Below are 18,568 nucleotides of genomic sequence, written 5' to 3'. Positions count from 1 at the left end.
GCAGTATTATAAAATAGCTGCTTACAGTCAGATTTTTAATTCATTAGCTAAGCAGTTGCGTCTGTAGAAGCATATTTGGATGAGTTTTTCTGCGAGTATCCGATATATCGGCTATGAAGGTAAACGTATATGAAAAAGTATTGTAAATTAAAAATGTTAATAATTATATGAAAATAAAAATGATAAAAAAATTAATAAATAAAAATTAAATTTAAATAAAAAATTAAAAATAGTGAAGTTAAAAAGTTAAAATAATAATAAATAATATAATAGTATAGAAATAATACTAAAATAACTGATATATGCTTATAGACATCTTTTTTAAATTTTTTATTATGTCTCGCCCAAACCTCCTGGCAGAAAACATCACACAGTAAAATGAACAGTAGCAAATAGAAAAAATAAAATAAAGCATGTTTTAATTCTCAATTTAATTTAAATAGCAGGAATGTTTTCAATGCTGAGAAAAGTGGTGCATTGAAGAAAAATAAAAATGCAAACAGCAAAATAAAACAAACAAAAAAAGCACAAATCCTTTCTTTCGAGAGAAAGCACATTTTCACGTCCCTTCCATCTTCTGCTTCCGTTTCCTAATGCGTTCAAAATAAGTTGCTTCTTTTCATCCGTTGAGTCTGTTTTCTCGTCTTCTCAGCTCTCACATTCTTTCCCTGACAGCTGAATATGATGTAGCGGAGGCATAACCTAACCTGACATTTCTCTCTACCTATCCCATAAACACACGAGTCCAAGCTAATGATCAAGAACCTCTTTCAGCAGACGTCTCACTTACCGAACATCATCATCTGCCTCTTTAAATGTCTTTCTAAAATGTCAGGGAGGCTTTGATTGCTGGAGAAATACCAAGATTGGATGACTAGACAGGTATTAACTTGTAACTTTTTAGCTTCTGTTTCATTGCACCAGCGTTGGGAAAGCTATTTTAAAACATAAAGACGTAGATTGAAGGCTCAAGTGGTCATTTTTTAAGTTGTGCTTTCCTGTGTCGTTTTCTTGCTTTTTAGCTCCTACCTCTTAAGATACGAGGAGAGGATGTGAGAAACTCAGCAAGATATATTTGTAAAATTGAATATCCTGCTCACTCAAGCGTCCCTACAATGAGATGTCTCTGCACAGCTGTGTTACCTCACGGTTCTTATGGGATCTGCTGTTATGTGGCTGGAACTTGATTAATCAAGACATTCTTAATAAATCTTAATAAGTCAAAATGCACTGTTGAAATGTGTGAAACGTATGTTTTTCTGTTCAACAACTAAGGTAAGACGTGACTTAAAACTGTTGTGATAGATATGAAGGTGGAGCATTTATGCAAGTGACACTTTTGTGTTTTCCTGTCTGGAAGCTTCCTCTTTCCTTGATTCTCAGCTCCTCGCAGTGCATTTAAAGAATTGACATGTCCTTCATGACTTCGATCGATTTTCCGGGTCACTGGCTAGAGGACAAAGAAGCGAGGAAACAAGGAAGTGGCTATTAGAGTATTGAGAAGCACTCATGTGTGCCCCATCTAATTTATAAATGATTCATTCTCCTAACCATAGTAACTGGTTTTGTTTCTGAACGAATCAACAAATCGTTGAATGTATGAATCAAATGGCTCACTTGTGAAGACAATCCAATTTCTTTCCTGAATGAATCAGTGCTTTCGAATGAATCATTTGTTTTTGAGCATATCGATTGAGTGAACGATTCAGTGACTTTCTCATAGAGACAGCCATTTGTTTCATTCCTGAATGAATCTGTGTTTATGAATGAGTCCATTAAGTGAATGATTCAGTGACTCACTCATAAAGACAGACACTTTTTTATTATTCTTGAATGAATCAGTGTTTTTGAACTGATCATTTGAGTGAATGATTCATTTAGTGTAGATATTATTTCAGTTCCTGAATTACTGATTGAAAGCCTAATTCAAATTATTCTCTCAAAAAGACAGCAACTGTTACTGAGAAAGGGTTACTGACAAATCCTTACTGTCAGAAATACACAAACACAGACAAGCAGAACGAGGAAACAGTGAAATCAATTGTAAATATGAATGTACCTCAAATATATATTGTCTAGCTGAGATAGATAGATAGATAGATAGATAGATAGATAGATAGATAGATAAATAGATAAATAGATAGATAGATCAACACCTAATAAATTAGTAAAGACCATAGTGATAAACAGCAGTATATACCTAAATGTTTATGCACTACATGCCTATAAAATGAATAAACACTCTAATAAATAGTGAAAAACAGCAGTATTTACCTAGGTTTCTATACTACAAAATGGAAAAAAAGCTGTAAAATAGCTTCAATCAACTAATCCGTCTGAATGAACCCAATCCCCCCAAAATGAATGAAACTTCTGTTTGGGAGATATTCTAGGGAATTGTGTTGGGTTATTTCATCAGCTCGCTCAGATGTAAGGCTGCAAGGCAAATACGTGACAAAAACAGTGATACACTATTGGCAAAAATAGCTTGATAGCTTGCTACGCTACTAAAAACAGCTAAGCTTTTGTTATGCAATTGAAAATGTAGTTAAGTTAGCAGTATTGCTACTTTCACTCCCCATGCCACAAGAAATGTTTGTAAACTGCTTATCAATCAATGTCTGGCTTTTAAAAGCATAAGAATATCTGTCAACACAATATGAATTTGTTTTAGGTGAATGGAAACATACCTCCTGTCAACAAACAGATTGCAACTGATTCTTCTCCTAGCGCCATGGCAGTGTTTATTTCACACCACAATCATGTGAATAGATGAATAGAGCTGTCCTTGCTACGATGCTTCATGGACGTAATTGTACAAAGTCCCATTTGTGATCTAATTGGAGCACAAAGTGCACTTGACCCCGGTGATCCGACGGGGCTTGTTTGGTTTAAGTGATAGCTCTGTTAGAACGAGCTGGAATCTGTGGCCAAGTTTCACAGCGGTATCTCGCGGCGCTGTAATTTCCAGGCCCTTCGGTCCAACTGGCCTCTCTGGCCATGATAAGGCACGGCGGTGTAACAACGCGAGGGGCCACAAGCTTGTGCAGTACAACTACTTGCTTTTTTATTTGCACGCTATGCAAGATTTGCTGCTGGAAGACGTGTTGAAGGGAGAGAGGACGGGTTATTTTTCTCATCTCCCTCCCACTTTACATTGTGTTGACTCTGATTATGCAAACCGCCCCCGCTGCAGGAGACGCTGGTTATTTAAGTGCAGAACCTTTAGTGAACTATCCTAATCTTTTCAGGTTTATCTGATGCTAACGGTGTCTGCAATCAGGAAATATACAAGCAGATGGGTGTAGTGCTGCATGTGGATACAATCCCTACAATCCCTGTGTTCATTCACGCAAAGAGCGGCTCTTAAAATCCTCATTGATGGGTCTGACCCACTATAACCCTCAAGGTTTTCGAAGGCTACGCTTGTAAAATGAGTCAGATCAGTTCTGAAGCTTTTGACACATTAATAAATCGTAATTTGTCATTAAATCACAGCAACAAGGATTCAAGCAGTGGATATATTTTAGAGTTTTAAAGCTGCATTTGCAATCCATTTTACTTCCATAATGTGACAGATTTCTAAGTGAAACGGGTTGTTAATTATTTAAATAAATAAATAAAAAAACACCATGAATTAAATGGGTTTATAAAAAGTTTCAGGGTTTAAAAAGATAAAGTTGACATCAACCAAAAAGGAAAATAGTTTCAGAGGTGGAACAAGATACTGTAATATATTTTCTGTGGAAAAATGCACATCATTGATTTGTTCAAAACAAGACCAAGACTGTGTATTAACAAAGTTAAAAGGGTCCATTTGAATTTCACATTGAAAAAAACAGATGGAAAACGTAAACTTAAAAATACCAAAAAATAAATAAAAAATGTTGCCTTGGCAATCAACTGAAATGAAAAAGTTCTAAAGTAATATTACGAATACTTAAATAAAAACAAAGCTAAAAAGAGTTTATGAATATTTAAAAAATAATAATAAAATGAACAAATATTGATAAATAAAATCATTCAAAATAGTAATAAATACTGTAATAATATATAAATAATAATAAATAAAGACTGATTCAAAGTAAATCAAGGGATGATGTACTGTAAAATAAATTGCACAACCAGCATTGTTAATATGTATGTCACTGCACATCTTCAAATGTTTTTGTTTATACCTCAGGGGACTATATGTTCCACTGGATGGATGGTGCATGATGAATCTTGTTTTAATATATTGTGTTAAACATATTGTAATGAAAAACGTTCACTTGTATTAAGCTAAAAGGCTCTCTTGAGAAGGAAACTCAGTCCAAAATAGGTTTCCTTCAGGTATCTAATGTTAAAATTTAAGAATTAAATACTTGATATCTCTGTTTTGTGATCATAAAGGCATTCCATTTCTCAGCATTTGTAAGATACAAGGAAACAAAAGCTAACTATATGGGTGGTGATGGCGCAGTGGATAAGACACATGCCTTTGGTGTGAGAGACCCGGGTTCGAATCCACTGTGAGACACCAATGTGTCCCTGAGCAAGACACTTAACCCCTAGTTGCTCCAGAGGCGTGCGACCTCTGACATATATAGCAATTGTAAGTCGCTTTGGATAAAAGCGTCAGATAAATGTAAATGTAACTACTTTTAAGTTATTGTTGTTTGATAAAATAGCTAGTCTTCTAGCAATCAAATCCTTAATGCTAGCATTTGTTGTGCAGGTGCATGAGGATCATTTAACATGTTTTATGCATGGCTGTCTTTGCAAATGTTGGCCAAGCAGTCATTTAATATCTGAACATTTACTAAATTTACTCATTTATGCATTTAATTTGCTCCGAACTGAGAAGTTTATCACGAACTGTGTACATGTATCTTGTGTTGTGGATTTCCACATCAGTTTCCAAGTTGGAAGTGGCTCTGTTGCACTTTTTCAAGTAGAAAGTTGCAATCCCAACAGACTGATCTGGTAATTGCAAGGTTGTAGGTTCAAACCCTGCACTGAACCACTGAGCCCTTGAGTAGTACGTCCTTAACACATCAGGGACAGTAGATGTTTAAACAAAGAGGGGGTAATGATACGTTTATTTCGTGACTGATGCTGTCAGCTTACAGTAACAAGAGAGGCTCTTATACAACTCTATAACGCTGCATTATTCACACAGCGGAGTTAGTTGCCTTGGAAACTACCGACACACATACAGTACGGCTAATGCTTCAAAACCACAAGCTCTCTGCATCATCACACAAACTGACAACGCTGACAAACACAATCAGACCGGCACGAGCTCCAAAACACAATCATTTGGGATGACAAAAGGGTCTAATTATGGCAAGGTTTATAAGGTGACGCGGTGATAATTGGTTGATCTGTGTCACCTGACGAACGCCATCATCGCTGATCTAGTTTCTCAGGCAGTGAGAGCAACACTTCTTGAGATCGTCAGTGAGACAATGACCAATAAACGAGTCTTTGCACATGAAGTGCTTACGAGCAGTGCTAGACACGTAATGCATAAAAATGTATAAAAAAATTACAAATACTGAAAATACCTTGAAGGTATGGGCATAGGTTAATAGCTGTGAGTAGGCACTAATGGCTGTACATGGAGGACAAACACGCTTAATATAAGCCATATGGTAACATGATGTATTAATATAAATAGAGTTTTTCGAGGAATGGCTTTTTGCAAAATTCATATTTAAGATGAAGTGTGAAGTTACGGGTTTTGAGCATATGATGACATCATTCATAAAAAGATATCAATAAATATATACTACCATATACAATGGATACACTAAAGACGATTAATTAGTACTTTTTATAATCACTAGTGGTTCCAAATAAAATAGCTAAAACTGTTTTTTTCAAGCAGATCCTTAAACTCGGCCCCTGATCTCCCATTGGACAGTCAAACAAGAAGTCCCACCCCAAACTCACACCATTGGTTGAGCCATAAGTTAACATGTTGGACCACATGTTTACAAAGGAATAGTAGTGTACTACGTGATGCCTATTGTTTTTAAAACTGTCACTATTTAAAGTGAGTTGCATTCAAGGAAATATGACTCTTTTAATCCTAGTTTGGGTTCAAATATTTTGGTGTGGCAGATTAATAGTCAATGAGATCTATACTGCACTGCAATTGAGTATTCCATGCATAGAGAAAAATTGTGCAGCATATTGACAATGATGTGCTGTACACATACACATAACAATTTAACTTTGTTACAATACATCATAGAAACAAATGATCATTACAATGTAAAAAAAAACATTAAAATTATAAAAAAACAATTTAACAAGCAACAATGTAAATGATACCTTATATAAAGCACTATATATGCATCATAAAAATAAATAAATAAATAATAGAACATACAGATATCAATTGCATTCTGCATAATTTGTAAGTACTGTATGAAGGACAGAATATTAAAATTGTATTGGAGAGCATCAATGAAATTAAATATTTCACTTCAAATATTCAAACGCATTTAAACTCTATAGATAATTTCCACTGTAATTATTTACTGTAGGGCAGTAAACATTGCAAATACACAGCAGAAAATGCTTTAAAACCTAGTGCATTAATAAAGAGAAATAAAGGGAGACAAAATATATAATATCATAGTATTGGCTTTGCAGTATACACAGATGCTATATAAAGAGCTTGAAAAATCAGCAGTTTTTAAAGCTAGAATTCATTCCTGGAAAAAAGCATCTGAATTTATCCTTCTCTGAGTGGCTTCTAAATATTTCATAAAGCAAAGGGAAAATGTTTGCGGTGGCCTGTTTTATCCTTCTGGCATTTTAACACATAACCGGCAAAACCAACCAGGGCAAGCATGTGGTAGTTAGATAGGAGCTGCTGGTTTGACCACAATCAAAGCTTCCTTTTCAGTTTTTTCATATTCTTCTTCAGTTCAGCTCTCCACTTCATTCCCATCTGCCAGGCACCGGTCCATGAGTTTGTCAGATTGTAATCTGCTTGGTTAGAATGACAAATCAATCCCCTCATTTTCCAGCTGGGTCCAAAAGTATGAGGATACCCTCACTTTCAGTGGTGTGTATGCTGATGGAGATTGATTCCTGCTTCAGGATTCATTTGATGTAGTAAAAACCACAGAGCTCTTTCGTTGAGAAATACTTTGAATTACATTACAGCCACTCAGCACATGTTCTGTCAACCCATCTTGCTGGTGTCTTATCACAAACAAATCTAGGCATTTACTCAGCTCCTTTCTATGGACCATTGTTTCCAGCATGAGATAAAAAAGGTACTGTAATTGCAACTTTTCCCCTCCCATTTCTGTTTATATATCTCACAAATCTGCCTTTTTTTTCTCTTGCAATTCTGAGGATCCCACTTTATATTAGGTGGCCTCAACTACTATGTACTTGCATTTAAATTAATAATTTGGGAAAATGCACTTATTTTGTACATACATAGCAGCAAAAGTGTTTTGCAATATAGTATGAACACAATAAGTACATAGTAGTTATAAGGCCACTTAATATAAAGTTTTACCATTTTGAGATATAATTGTTTTATATAATTGTGAGATATAAAATCAGAATTGAGAGATGGTCCTCGCAATTCAGAGAAAAAAGTCAGAATTGCAAAATATAAACTCAGTCTAAACTGTCTTTCTCGCAAGTTTTTTCTTAGAATTCTGAGTTTACATTTTGCAGTTTAGTTTTTCTCCCCAGCATGGAATAAAAATAAATGAGGTAGTAGTTTTGACGTTTTTTTCTCAGAATTGCAAGTTTATATTTTACAATTACAAGTTATAAACTGGAAACTGCAGAGGTAACATTTAGCAATTTTGAAAATATTTTTTAATAATTGCCAGGTAATTGCCACTTTTTATCTCACAATTCTGACTTTTTTCTCAGAATTTTGAGAAAAAAAATAGCAATTATTTTATTTAATTTTTACATTTTTATTTATTTATTTTAAATTCTGTGGTGGAAATGGTTTACCATACTTTTCAACCAAGTGCACACTGCAAGACAAAGTTATACACTGTAAAAAAAAAATGGTTTCAAAAAGTTGTTTCAACTTAAAATTTGTTAATTAAAATTGTTTAGTCAACTTTAAATTTTAAGTTACTCAATGTTAATTTAAGGGACAACTGGAATATTTTAGTTGACTAAACAAAAAAAATTAACTCAGCGGGGTAATAAATAATTTTAGGTTGAAAAAAATTTTTTTTTTTACAATGATTACAGTAGTTAGTAAAATGTGATAAGTTGACTTAACTTTAAAAAATTGAGGAAACCCGTTGCCTTAAAATTAATAAAAGTTATTAAAGGTAATTAATAATAAAAAAGTATAGTTTTTTTAATAATAATAATAATTATTATTATTTACTAAATAATTTAAAGTTTTTAAATTAATAATTTAAGATTTTAAATCTTTTAAAGTTAAGTCAAAATCACTTTTTACAGTGAATTGTTACCTTGTGCGTTTTTATTCACATAAACTGTCATTTTAGCGCACAGTATTTCAGTGCAGTAATCTTCTGATTCACTTCAAATACTAAATAATTAATTCAATTACACTGAAAAAAATGATTAATTGAATTTCCTTTTTTTTTTAAGGTAAGTGGCAATCAATTTATTTTAGCTACATTTAAATAAACAAATTTAGTTGACTAACTTTCAACATTTTTTTGTGTAAATGTAGCTAAAATAAATTGTTTGCAACCACTTACCTTAAAAAAAAATATATAATTTTTTTCAGTGTATAACATAGAAGCATTTTCACTTGTAATCTCTTCTATATGTCCCATTTACACTGATGCATTCTGCAGTCTCAGCATTTGACTCTGTGTCACTGTAACTGAAAGAGATGACATGCAAATAACATCCTGTCCTCGCATATCAAACGCATCAGCTTGTTGCTCTACTACATGAGGCTGGAAATGAGATTTTAAAAAAAATCTGACCATTGAACATTTAACACATTTGCCATAAGAATCATCACTCGTGCTAAATGCATTGGTGCCCGACTGGGCAGGTGCAACCAAAAAATGGGTCTATTCTGGTTGTGGAAAGTAGAAAAAAACATGATACATGGGCATATTTAAGATAGTAAGATAAATAGACTTAATACTACAAAACAGAAAGGTGAAAACTCTTCTCATATCTTCTTGTTAATGTCAAGTCCAATCAAATGTGCAGTATTTTGACACAGATTCATCCAAATTAGCCACATGCTGACATCGGCAGGTTGTGTGATATATCTTCATCCTCAAAAACCCTGAATAAAACCACATGAGGTAAAAGAAAATACAACCCAAACTACATTAAGTACAGGTTCACTTATAACGAGGATAAATATGGTTTGTGTCGAGCACAATGTGAAATATTGGCTGCCGAGAGCATGAAACCATCGAAATTCAAATTTGTTCAATTTTAGTACTCGCCACTTGATGTACAATGTAAAACCTGGGTCCTGAAGCAAAACCAGTTGTGAAACATTGATCTAACGTTAGTTAATTGCCGTAATGCACATACAAGAATCAGTTGCACCTTGAAGAACATCTTCACATTTATCATAACAGTTGGTTATTTTTTATTAAATAACATAAAATGCCATTAGTTCTCTCAGAGACCTGAGCGAGGCATCTACAGCAGTGTGTTGATACACTAGTCACCCTAAAGGGGTTTTGAGGGGACGTGTCAGTAGTCTGAATACAAAAGCAAACATTTAGATTTTAATCAAGCTTTCCACACAGCTATAGGAAAGCTCTTTGATTTTCAGCAGATAATCACTGTTTATGCAGGAACCGACATGAAGGAAATCATGGAGAATGGATGAATAATGTCCTCTGTCAACGTGATGTCAGGAAAATAAGCAGCTGGTGCGCACGTCATCCATTACTGAGTGTGGCACTGGTGATCTGACAATGTCTGAATTCCTGGTGTAATGTAAGTCAGGGGGAGAGACGAATGGGGAGTATCTTTAAACAACATTTCAATTCTTCAATCAGATAAGATACGACAAAAAAAAGTATTTAAAGAGCTACAAGTGAAAGTTTTGATGAACTGTTTTAATATGTATGCAGCCTGGATGTCAGTGTTGTTATTGTTATAGTATCGTTGCTTAAAGAATCGTTAATTCAAATAAAGTTGAAGTAAAGTAAATTTGAATATTAGATGCAAAAATTTAAAGGAAAAAGTTGCCTTGGCAATTAACGGAAGTAAAATAGATTGAAATGTTAAAAATTACTAAACTGAAATATAAATGAAAGGTAAATACAAATATTACAAAACTAAAAACTAATATGAATTTGAAAACTGAAATTAAAAAAACAACTAATTCAAATATTAATAAATACATTTAATATATTTTATAAACAATACAAGTCATGGACAACTTTTATGATCGTAGGCTATGTTATGATATATTGCTTCTACACAACAGTGCAGTAAACATGATCAAATTGGGTAACTTACATTTTAGACACAATATTGCAAGTTATTTTTGTTTAGTTTGGCGAAGTCAGCATATTCAAAAGTGCAACATGAATCTGCGAGCAAGTGCAATGGTGTTTCATTTCTGTGAATCTTGCACATTAAGATTCGTTCATGAATGAATCAGTGGTTTTAAATGAACAGTTTGAATGAATGATTCAATTACTCACTTATGTGTGACTTGTTTCTTTCATGAGCAAATCAGTGTTTTTGAAGGAACTGGTCGAGTGAATGATTCAATGAGTTACGCATAATACCGCACTTGCTGAGGTAACTATTTGTCATACATTTCATCTGATTTGTTCCACAGAAGACATCATGATGTAACGGGTTGTAAATAATGACAATTTTTCATTAGTTCTATGAACTTTCTCTTTAAATAAGCTTCAGGAACACTTTAAAGCTTCCTCTATTCATATCCCGCTATTTAATCAGTTAGTATTTAAAGCAGGGGATATACGATTCAAAGCCAGGCAGATAAAACTAAGTATGCAGACTTTTTGAGACACGGATCTAGTCATGCACACATACTTATGGTCCGGTCTACCTGATCATTTGTATTCAAAGGCCCCGGTGGGCCGTTACAGGAATGAGAATGACGATAAATACAGCAACGCAGCGGGTCCCAAGGGAACAGCCATCATCATCTTGATTTTTATTGGCCTTTCATTCAAGCACCTCCATCTTGCACTCCGCCGTACATTTTTTCTTCCAGATAAAGGGCATTCGAAACACATCCAGACATCTTCAGACTAAAGCAGACAGGGCTTTTTTTCTGGACAGCTTGTCAACAAACTTGTTCATGATGCAGCGGTTTTCATGTAGAAAACCTGCTTGACACGTTCTAAATTTATGTTAAAAGTGAAGCGTGCCCTGCAAACAGAGTATATATTATCAGAAAAGCGACACGGTTCAGATTTTACAATATTAATGCTAATATTTGCGTTTTTATACAGCAGAATGTGGATTGATTGAAACCACAATGCCGAACCCCTCTGCTGTAGTTAGCATCGAGTCAATTTTGTTTGTAGTGCACAAATTTAACAACGAACAGAATGACTTCTCCATTATTGTTCACTTTAGGTATCGATCTGCAAGCGCTTCATTCGAGGAGTTCTTTGCCCCCTCGAAAGCTACAATAAACCCCTGCTGTTCCAGCTCTGCTTCAACAGCACCAGGCGTTTCCTGAAACATTGATAACTGTTAGCCGGCTCTGTGATATTTCACCAGGGATGCTGAGAGAAACGGGGACCTTATGGCCCCAATCGTGCTTTACAGCTCGAGCTAACAGTGCAGTAATGAACCCCCCCCCCCCCCCCCCCCACGTCGCCCCCTTCCCCTTCCACATCCACTCCACCTGCCTCATGCACGTCGGGTAATGAACTGATGAAACACACATGCATAAAAACGTTGCAGTACATCAGCATGCTACAGGAGAGGCCTCTGCCCTCTGCATGCATTAAAGCAGCCTGGCTGGTCAGCCATGTTATGGACTGCTTGACTCTCACAAGTCTATTTGAGGTTTATTAAATGCTAAAGGCAACAACAGAAAAAAGCCAATCTGTAGAAGCTTAGTCAAAGACTATAATTGGCAGTTATTCTGCTGTGGAAGGCTGCAAAATGTCATCTAATGTAACTGTAAGTCTAGATTAAGAATACATCGTGTTCTTGGCAAAGAAGAAATTGTAGAAAATGTCTTTCGATGCACACAGGATTCTCATTTTGCAGTGCATTGTTGCATTCCGCTCATGAACAATGGGTTGAACATAAAAGCGTTCGCAAGCCATTTTACTTTTATAATGTTATGTATTTATGAGACAAATTGAATATTGAGTGAGAAGAATATGGGTAATTTGTAATTGAATAGTGGGCATCATATAAAAAGTAAGAGGGTTTTGTTAAGCTTATCATACTTTAATAAAAAAACAAATTACGAAGAGGTTGCCATTTTATGTTCACCTAAGTATATATGATTAAAATAAAAGAAAATAACTGGAAATAACCCACTGCACAAAAGGGTTCTTTATTATGAATGATTCTTCAGATTCTTCACACTATGAAAAAAAAGGTTCTTTTAAGAACTGTTGACAGAAAGGTTCTTTGGGGAACTCAAAATGATTCCTTTAAACTCATTTTGAAACCTTTATTTTTAATAGTTTGTAAAAAGTTTGTAAAAAAAATTAAAAGTTTGTAAAAATTCAGTATCATGTTCTGTTCCAATAGAGACGACAATTACAGTAAGAAACCATTTCAGTTACATTCAAAGTGCAGTAAATAGTTTTGGTTTAATATTTAACAAAGATGAATAGTAAATAAACATGTTTGTACACTCACATAAGTCATAATGTATATGGTCTGGTTGTTTTACATATGGTGGTCGCCATGTTGACATCACATGACCAGCTGAATTTTCATTTTACACTTGCTCTATAATCCCCCATTATTAAACACTTTTGGTTGAGGAATTAATAAGTCAAATGGGTTACAAATATGTCTGTGGATAATGTATTTCTACAATGGCACTGGTAAATTAATCTTGGTGGTCTTTTGCATAGATTTGAATTTCATAGGTCATCTTTTAGACAATTCATAAACTAAAAAAATTCTTAGTGCACCAAAGTCAAATTTAAAGTCGATTTAAAGAATGTACATTCAATGAGCTTATTAGTGAGCAAGGGGTTTGCAAGGAACAAATGTGAACAGAAAAGAGCATATGTTATATATTAGCATCAAACCCATAGGAAATTGCGTAATGTAATTGGCACAATCAAATATGACATTAATCTCGAAGACATGAATCCTAGAGACAGGAAATGCCCCAAAAGGGTCCTAAACTCAAAATAAAATCATTTTGACATGAGGTCGTAAGACAATGTTGACCTTTACAGAGGAAACTACAGCTAAAATCACAATATAATTGCACCAGGCCTCGCTCTGGATCCTCCGTTCCTAATTTAGATGTACAGCGTCCCACATATGTCAAAATTTCTATGGGTGTTTACATAAAATCCAAGGCTTTAAATTGAGGCTGCTGAAATATTTGGCAGGATCTGTTCTAACCAGTGTCCTATTACTTAAGGGCTAATGGACTCAAATGAAAGCATCCCTGGTCGCCTACAAAACCTAAATGGATTTTGACGAAGGCTGCAGTTAAATGAAGAACTTCTCAGTAATATTAATGACATTCCTCACATCATAGCAGTGGGTGATTTTGCAGAAAATGCATGCCCACTCGAAGCATTTTTCAGGTCAGCTTGAAACACGCATCGGAAATGTAACATTTAACAGAGAAAAACTCTGTTGTGTTGTATTGCAGAATGCAGAGATAATTCATCACTTTCAGCAGCGCTCACAAGGGAAAAGTGGCATCCAAACAAACTCCACACAGTCCAAAATTAGCCAGAAATGAAACGGAGAAGATGAAGAGGTAAAGTGACAAAGCAAAAAGCACATAATGGCTAAAGTGAGCCTCGTTTCGGAGAGTAATATCAGAGAGGAGACAACAGTACATTTTTACAGTAATTAAACACGAGCACAAACAGGCCACAGAAACATATTAGCGAGAGACTAATCATGACAGTTCAATGCGAAGCGATCATTAATAGCAAAGATAAGCTTGTTAGCCTGCCTCGGTCAATATTTATACATGTTTTCCCTGCTAATTGAGTTTTCATTTTGCTTTGGGCCTGCTAAACCAAGAGTGGGACCAGGCCGGTGCTTTTTAGAGTAAATAGCAAGAACAGGTTTTGCAAAATGTAAAATTTTATTTTCAAAAATGTAAGCAACAGATTACACAGTTAACTTTCAGCAATTGCAGTCCTAACTTAAACAGTACTCACATTCGGGACTTCAAAATGAAAGACTCACAAACTTACACACTATCTACCTATAATATACAAAAAGAATACATAATAAATATTAAAATGGCCACAAGAGAAAAAAGTAAGTTAATCAAAACAATTAGTAGAGAGCAAATGTTGGGAAAGTAGAAAGAAGACTCTGTGCCTTAAATACAATGTTTTTTGTTTTTCCTATTACATTTTTTACAAATTGTGCAAGATTTCAGAGTAAGGCTCTGGTCTTGACATGACAGCTGTTCGCCAAGCACACGCACACACACACACTCACGCACAGACGTCCACGCACACATGCTCCCTGTGCTCTGCGCACTCAGTGGGGTGTAGCAAACATTACAGGGTAAGAAATGGGCTGTCGGTGCACGGGCTGCGCCTGTGATAGTGGTGGTGGATGCCGTGTTTCAAATGAACATGCACTTCACCCTGATGTGGAAAGCCTCCCGATATGCCTCGAGGAGACATTTTAGAGGAGCGTATTTCGAAAACAACCCTCACCTTGCAAATGAAAACATGAAGAAAACACCAGAACCATTAAGGCAAGAACAGCTGGAGTGGTATCTGTAACAAAATTGGCATGTTCGGGTACATGGATATGCCACACTGAACTTAGCTTAACTGGTTCTCCACTGTCAGTTTAAGTATAAGGTTCTCAAGAGCAACGTTTTAAAATTCAAACAGTAGTTTTAAGACTTAGAAAAATGAGATAAGAAAATAACATTGCCAGACAACAGAGACATACCATATGGATCATCAAACTACAGGAAATAATTTAAGTTGCAATTTCCGGAAACCACACGACAGTACCCGCCCCCTTAAGACCCGCCCACCAGCCCGCCCCAACCCCACCCTAAAAGGAAAAAAGATATCACTTACATTTAAACCAATTTATCCTCTTGTGAAGGTGTATTCCAACAGAGTTAGTCACCCCACATGTTTTGTTTACTTACAGTGAAAGAGAAGTCTGTTGCAGATTAAAGCATTCTTATTTCAGTTTGGGAAAAACAAGACATCCTTGCAATGCGACGGCGCGAAAAAAGCATATTCGGGTCTTCTCGTTAGTGCAACTTTTTAGACACAAATTCCAGTGATTCCTTAAGGTAACAGTTTGATTTCTTTACACCCTTTCTAGAGTTTTCCATATATCCGAAACAAAGGTCAGTCCCTTCTTGACATATCCGTTTTTTCTTTTCTTTCCTATTTTTTTTCCTTTTTTTTTCTTCTTTTTTTTTTTTTGCGTGTTGGGTTTCAAATGGCCTTTCGCATCGGTTGTTTACTAGAACATAAACGCGGGACGTGTCCTCTGTCTGTTCGTCATCATATTCCATTCAGACGGTTCAACTACAGGCCTCAAAAAGGGAGCAAGAGGAACGGGAGAAGGAGGAGGAGGAGCTGTACAATTGAACACATCCCTGATCGACCAGGGCATCCAAACAAAAACCACATCGGATAAACAAGAAACGCCACCGAGCCTTCATATAACACAGTAGGGTTCCCTCGGTAACCTGGATTTTCTGCAGTAGAGGAGCGTGGTGCTGAAGCATCTCCGGAGCTCCCGGTTTGAGAAGATGCAGATGAAGGGGTTGACTCCAGCCTGGGCAAAGCTCATCCAGACGGCCGCTGTCAGGTAGCCTCCTGGGATCACTGGGCCTCGGGCGAACACCCTCCAGTAGCAGGCCACCAGGTAGGGTCCCCACAGGCTCAGGAAGAAGAAGGTAATGATGTAGAACATCCTGCTTATCCTCTTTTCAGTCTTAAACTCGTCCAGCACCAGCAGACGCCTGCGGCCCGCCGCATTGCTGTTCTGCCGGATTCCCAGCAGGGTTGGAGGCGTGGGGCCCCGGCCGAAGCCCGCCAGCCAGTTCGCCGCGGCCTGGCCGCTCGCCCCCGGGCCGTGGAAGGTCCAGTTCTGGCTGACGGCAGGCACAAACTGCACCGGCTTCATCTTTCTGCGGTCGTGAACGAAAAAGATGAGCTTGAGGTAGACAAGCTGGGTGGCCAGGAGGATGAGTGCAAGGAGCAGCATGAAGCCCAACGAGTCATTGGCCCGGAAGGAGCGGTGCTGGAATGTGCACTGGTCCTCCTCACGGATGAAGGAGTACGTGCCCACGTCCAGCACCGGAGGGAACGCCATGGCTACCGACAGCGTCCACACCATGCATATGACGGCCAGGCATGTCCAGAAGGTCAGCCGCTTAGTGTAAAAGCGGTGGTGGGCGATGGCCAGGTACCGTGTCACGCTAACGCAGAACAGCATGAAGGCAGTGTGGAAACAGGAGAGCACGCCCAAGAAGGCGATCACTTTGCAGGTCAGCGTGCCGTACGTCCAGGCTGAGCCATTCTTGACAGAGGTGAAGACGAAGGGGAAACAGATGGCTGAGCGGAGGATGTCCGAAACGCAGAGGTCCAGCAGGAAGTAGTAGGGCGCTCGATGAAGGCTCTTGTCTTTGACCAGCAGGATGGAGATTAGGAGGTTTCCGACCACACCGACGCCGATGATGAAACCCAGGGAGGTCAGTTTAAGGAAAGTGGCGAGTGGAGAGACATTCTGCAAGATGTTGTGGTCCCCTGCATGGCTGTAGTTCGCCATAGATGGAGAAGGGATCATAGAGAACGCTTAAAGCTTTAGCCAAGTATCATGATCTGGATGGAGCATGGAGCGACAGATCCATCTGGTGTGCTTTGAAGCAGGTTCCAGCCTTGTTCGTCGCTGCCTCTCTTCTAAGGCATCCTTTGTTCCTTTGTCTCATCACACCTAAAAGGATCCCTGAAAAACACGATCCACCCATTAAGATTCACTCACACAAAACAAACTGGGGGGCTTTGCGTTGCATCGCTCATTTCTTTTGTCAATCAGATTGCTTTTCTAATTGCATTCAAAATTGCGGCTGCAACGGTATGCTGTCTGAGTCTAGCTCATACAACTGCTTAATTCAGCACAAGGATTCAGCATTGGACACTGACATAAATCCCAGTTACAATAACAGACCCCCACCCCCAACATCTCCCCTTTTTCCAAAGCAAATTAAATACATAACGGCAAAGATAGAGAGTGCAGTCGACAAGATGATCATCACCACGGCTAGACATCCGTCTAGAGGCGTATTCATCTGTGCTATGATGGAAAAAGACTTGAAATCTAATGATTGTTATCCGCTACACCCGAAAGGAACATTTGTCGAAATGCAGCAAGAAAAGCTGTTGATCACACCCAAAGATCCTGCAGAATCTGACCATGTTCATTCCCTCTGTTTATCATGATACTGTGTAAAATCAGTCATGAATCCTCATATGATTGACTGTATAAAGGAATATGAAGAAATGCATGTTATATTTTAGACATGTATAGGTTATTTGTGTCGTTAATACAGACGTTCAGTGCAACAACACATTTTAATGCAAGTCATCTGGGGGGGGGGGCTCTAAGCTTTAGAATTACATTTCAGTTTTTCCCCCTCTAACCTAGATTTGTTGTTTATTAGTATTGGTATTATGATAAATTCGACTAAAAAAAAAAAAAAAATAAACAAACAATGGATTGCGTCTATAAATCGACTCTATTTAATAGCCTGCCGTTTATTTCATATTAAATGCACGAAGAGCCTTTCCCTATATAATAAAATAATAAACCTTTGTGTCTCCAGTTGCATTTTTACAAAAACATCCACCACTGAATACGTTTAAGAGCGTTGCATCAAAATAAGCAACAGATACAGGATCTTTTGGGTGTTTGCGTGTGATTTCAGTACACACACGATCTATTTTTCCCTTTGCTTTTTAAATCGGAATGATTTCTGGATGGATGAGCGTCCATTATAGGCTCAGCAATTCCTTCAAATACATGCATGCAAATATCGAGATCAACAGAGACAGCGCTATAAAATATCAATTAAAAACATACCTGTTGATATTCCCCCTTTGTTTCCCTGGCGGTTATTTACATGGCAGCAGTCACTTTGCCGTAAAAAAGCTTTAGTTTTGTTGCCTGCTCTTTTTCCCCCACTGTGATTATACAGTAAACGGTGCGGACGGCGCATGCGCACTGGCGCTATTTGTGATCCTAGCAGCAGCAGCAGCATCATCTGCACTGATGGGTGCAGCAGCATCACGGATCACTTTTGCCCTTTATCAGAGTGTACTAGTGTCATATGTGCCGTCGCATGTGTTATAATAAATGTTTACTGTGTATACTGTATTATGTCAGTAGTGCAGTTTCTAAATGTATATTGTGC

The 18,568-nt window shown here is 37.1% G+C and overlaps 1 protein-coding gene across 1 annotated transcript; it reads right to left on the bottom strand.

The window, feature by feature from the left end:
• Positions 1-15,572: 15,572 nt before the first annotated feature.
• On the bottom strand, positions 15,573-18,353 carry LOC306861374 (putative G protein-coupled receptor 85). The gene is made up of 2 exons (XM_079403599.1): positions 18,238-18,353; positions 15,573-17,103 (listed from the first exon to the last, which is right to left on the bottom strand). The coding sequence occupies exon 2, from the start codon at positions 16,942-16,944 to the stop codon at positions 15,811-15,813; it is 1,134 nt and encodes a 377-aa protein (XP_079259725.1). The 5' UTR covers positions 16,945-17,103; positions 18,238-18,353; the 3' UTR covers positions 15,573-15,810.
• Between the last annotated feature and the right edge of the window lie 215 nt (positions 18,354-18,568).

This window comes from Barbus barbus, assembly GCF_936440315.1.
Source record: "Barbus barbus genome assembly, chromosome: 42".
Lineage (NCBI taxonomy): Eukaryota > Metazoa > Chordata > Actinopteri > Cypriniformes > Cyprinidae > Barbus > Barbus barbus.
The sequence above is the reverse complement of the archived record's forward strand: the minus strand, read 5'-3'. Positions and strand labels throughout refer to the sequence as shown.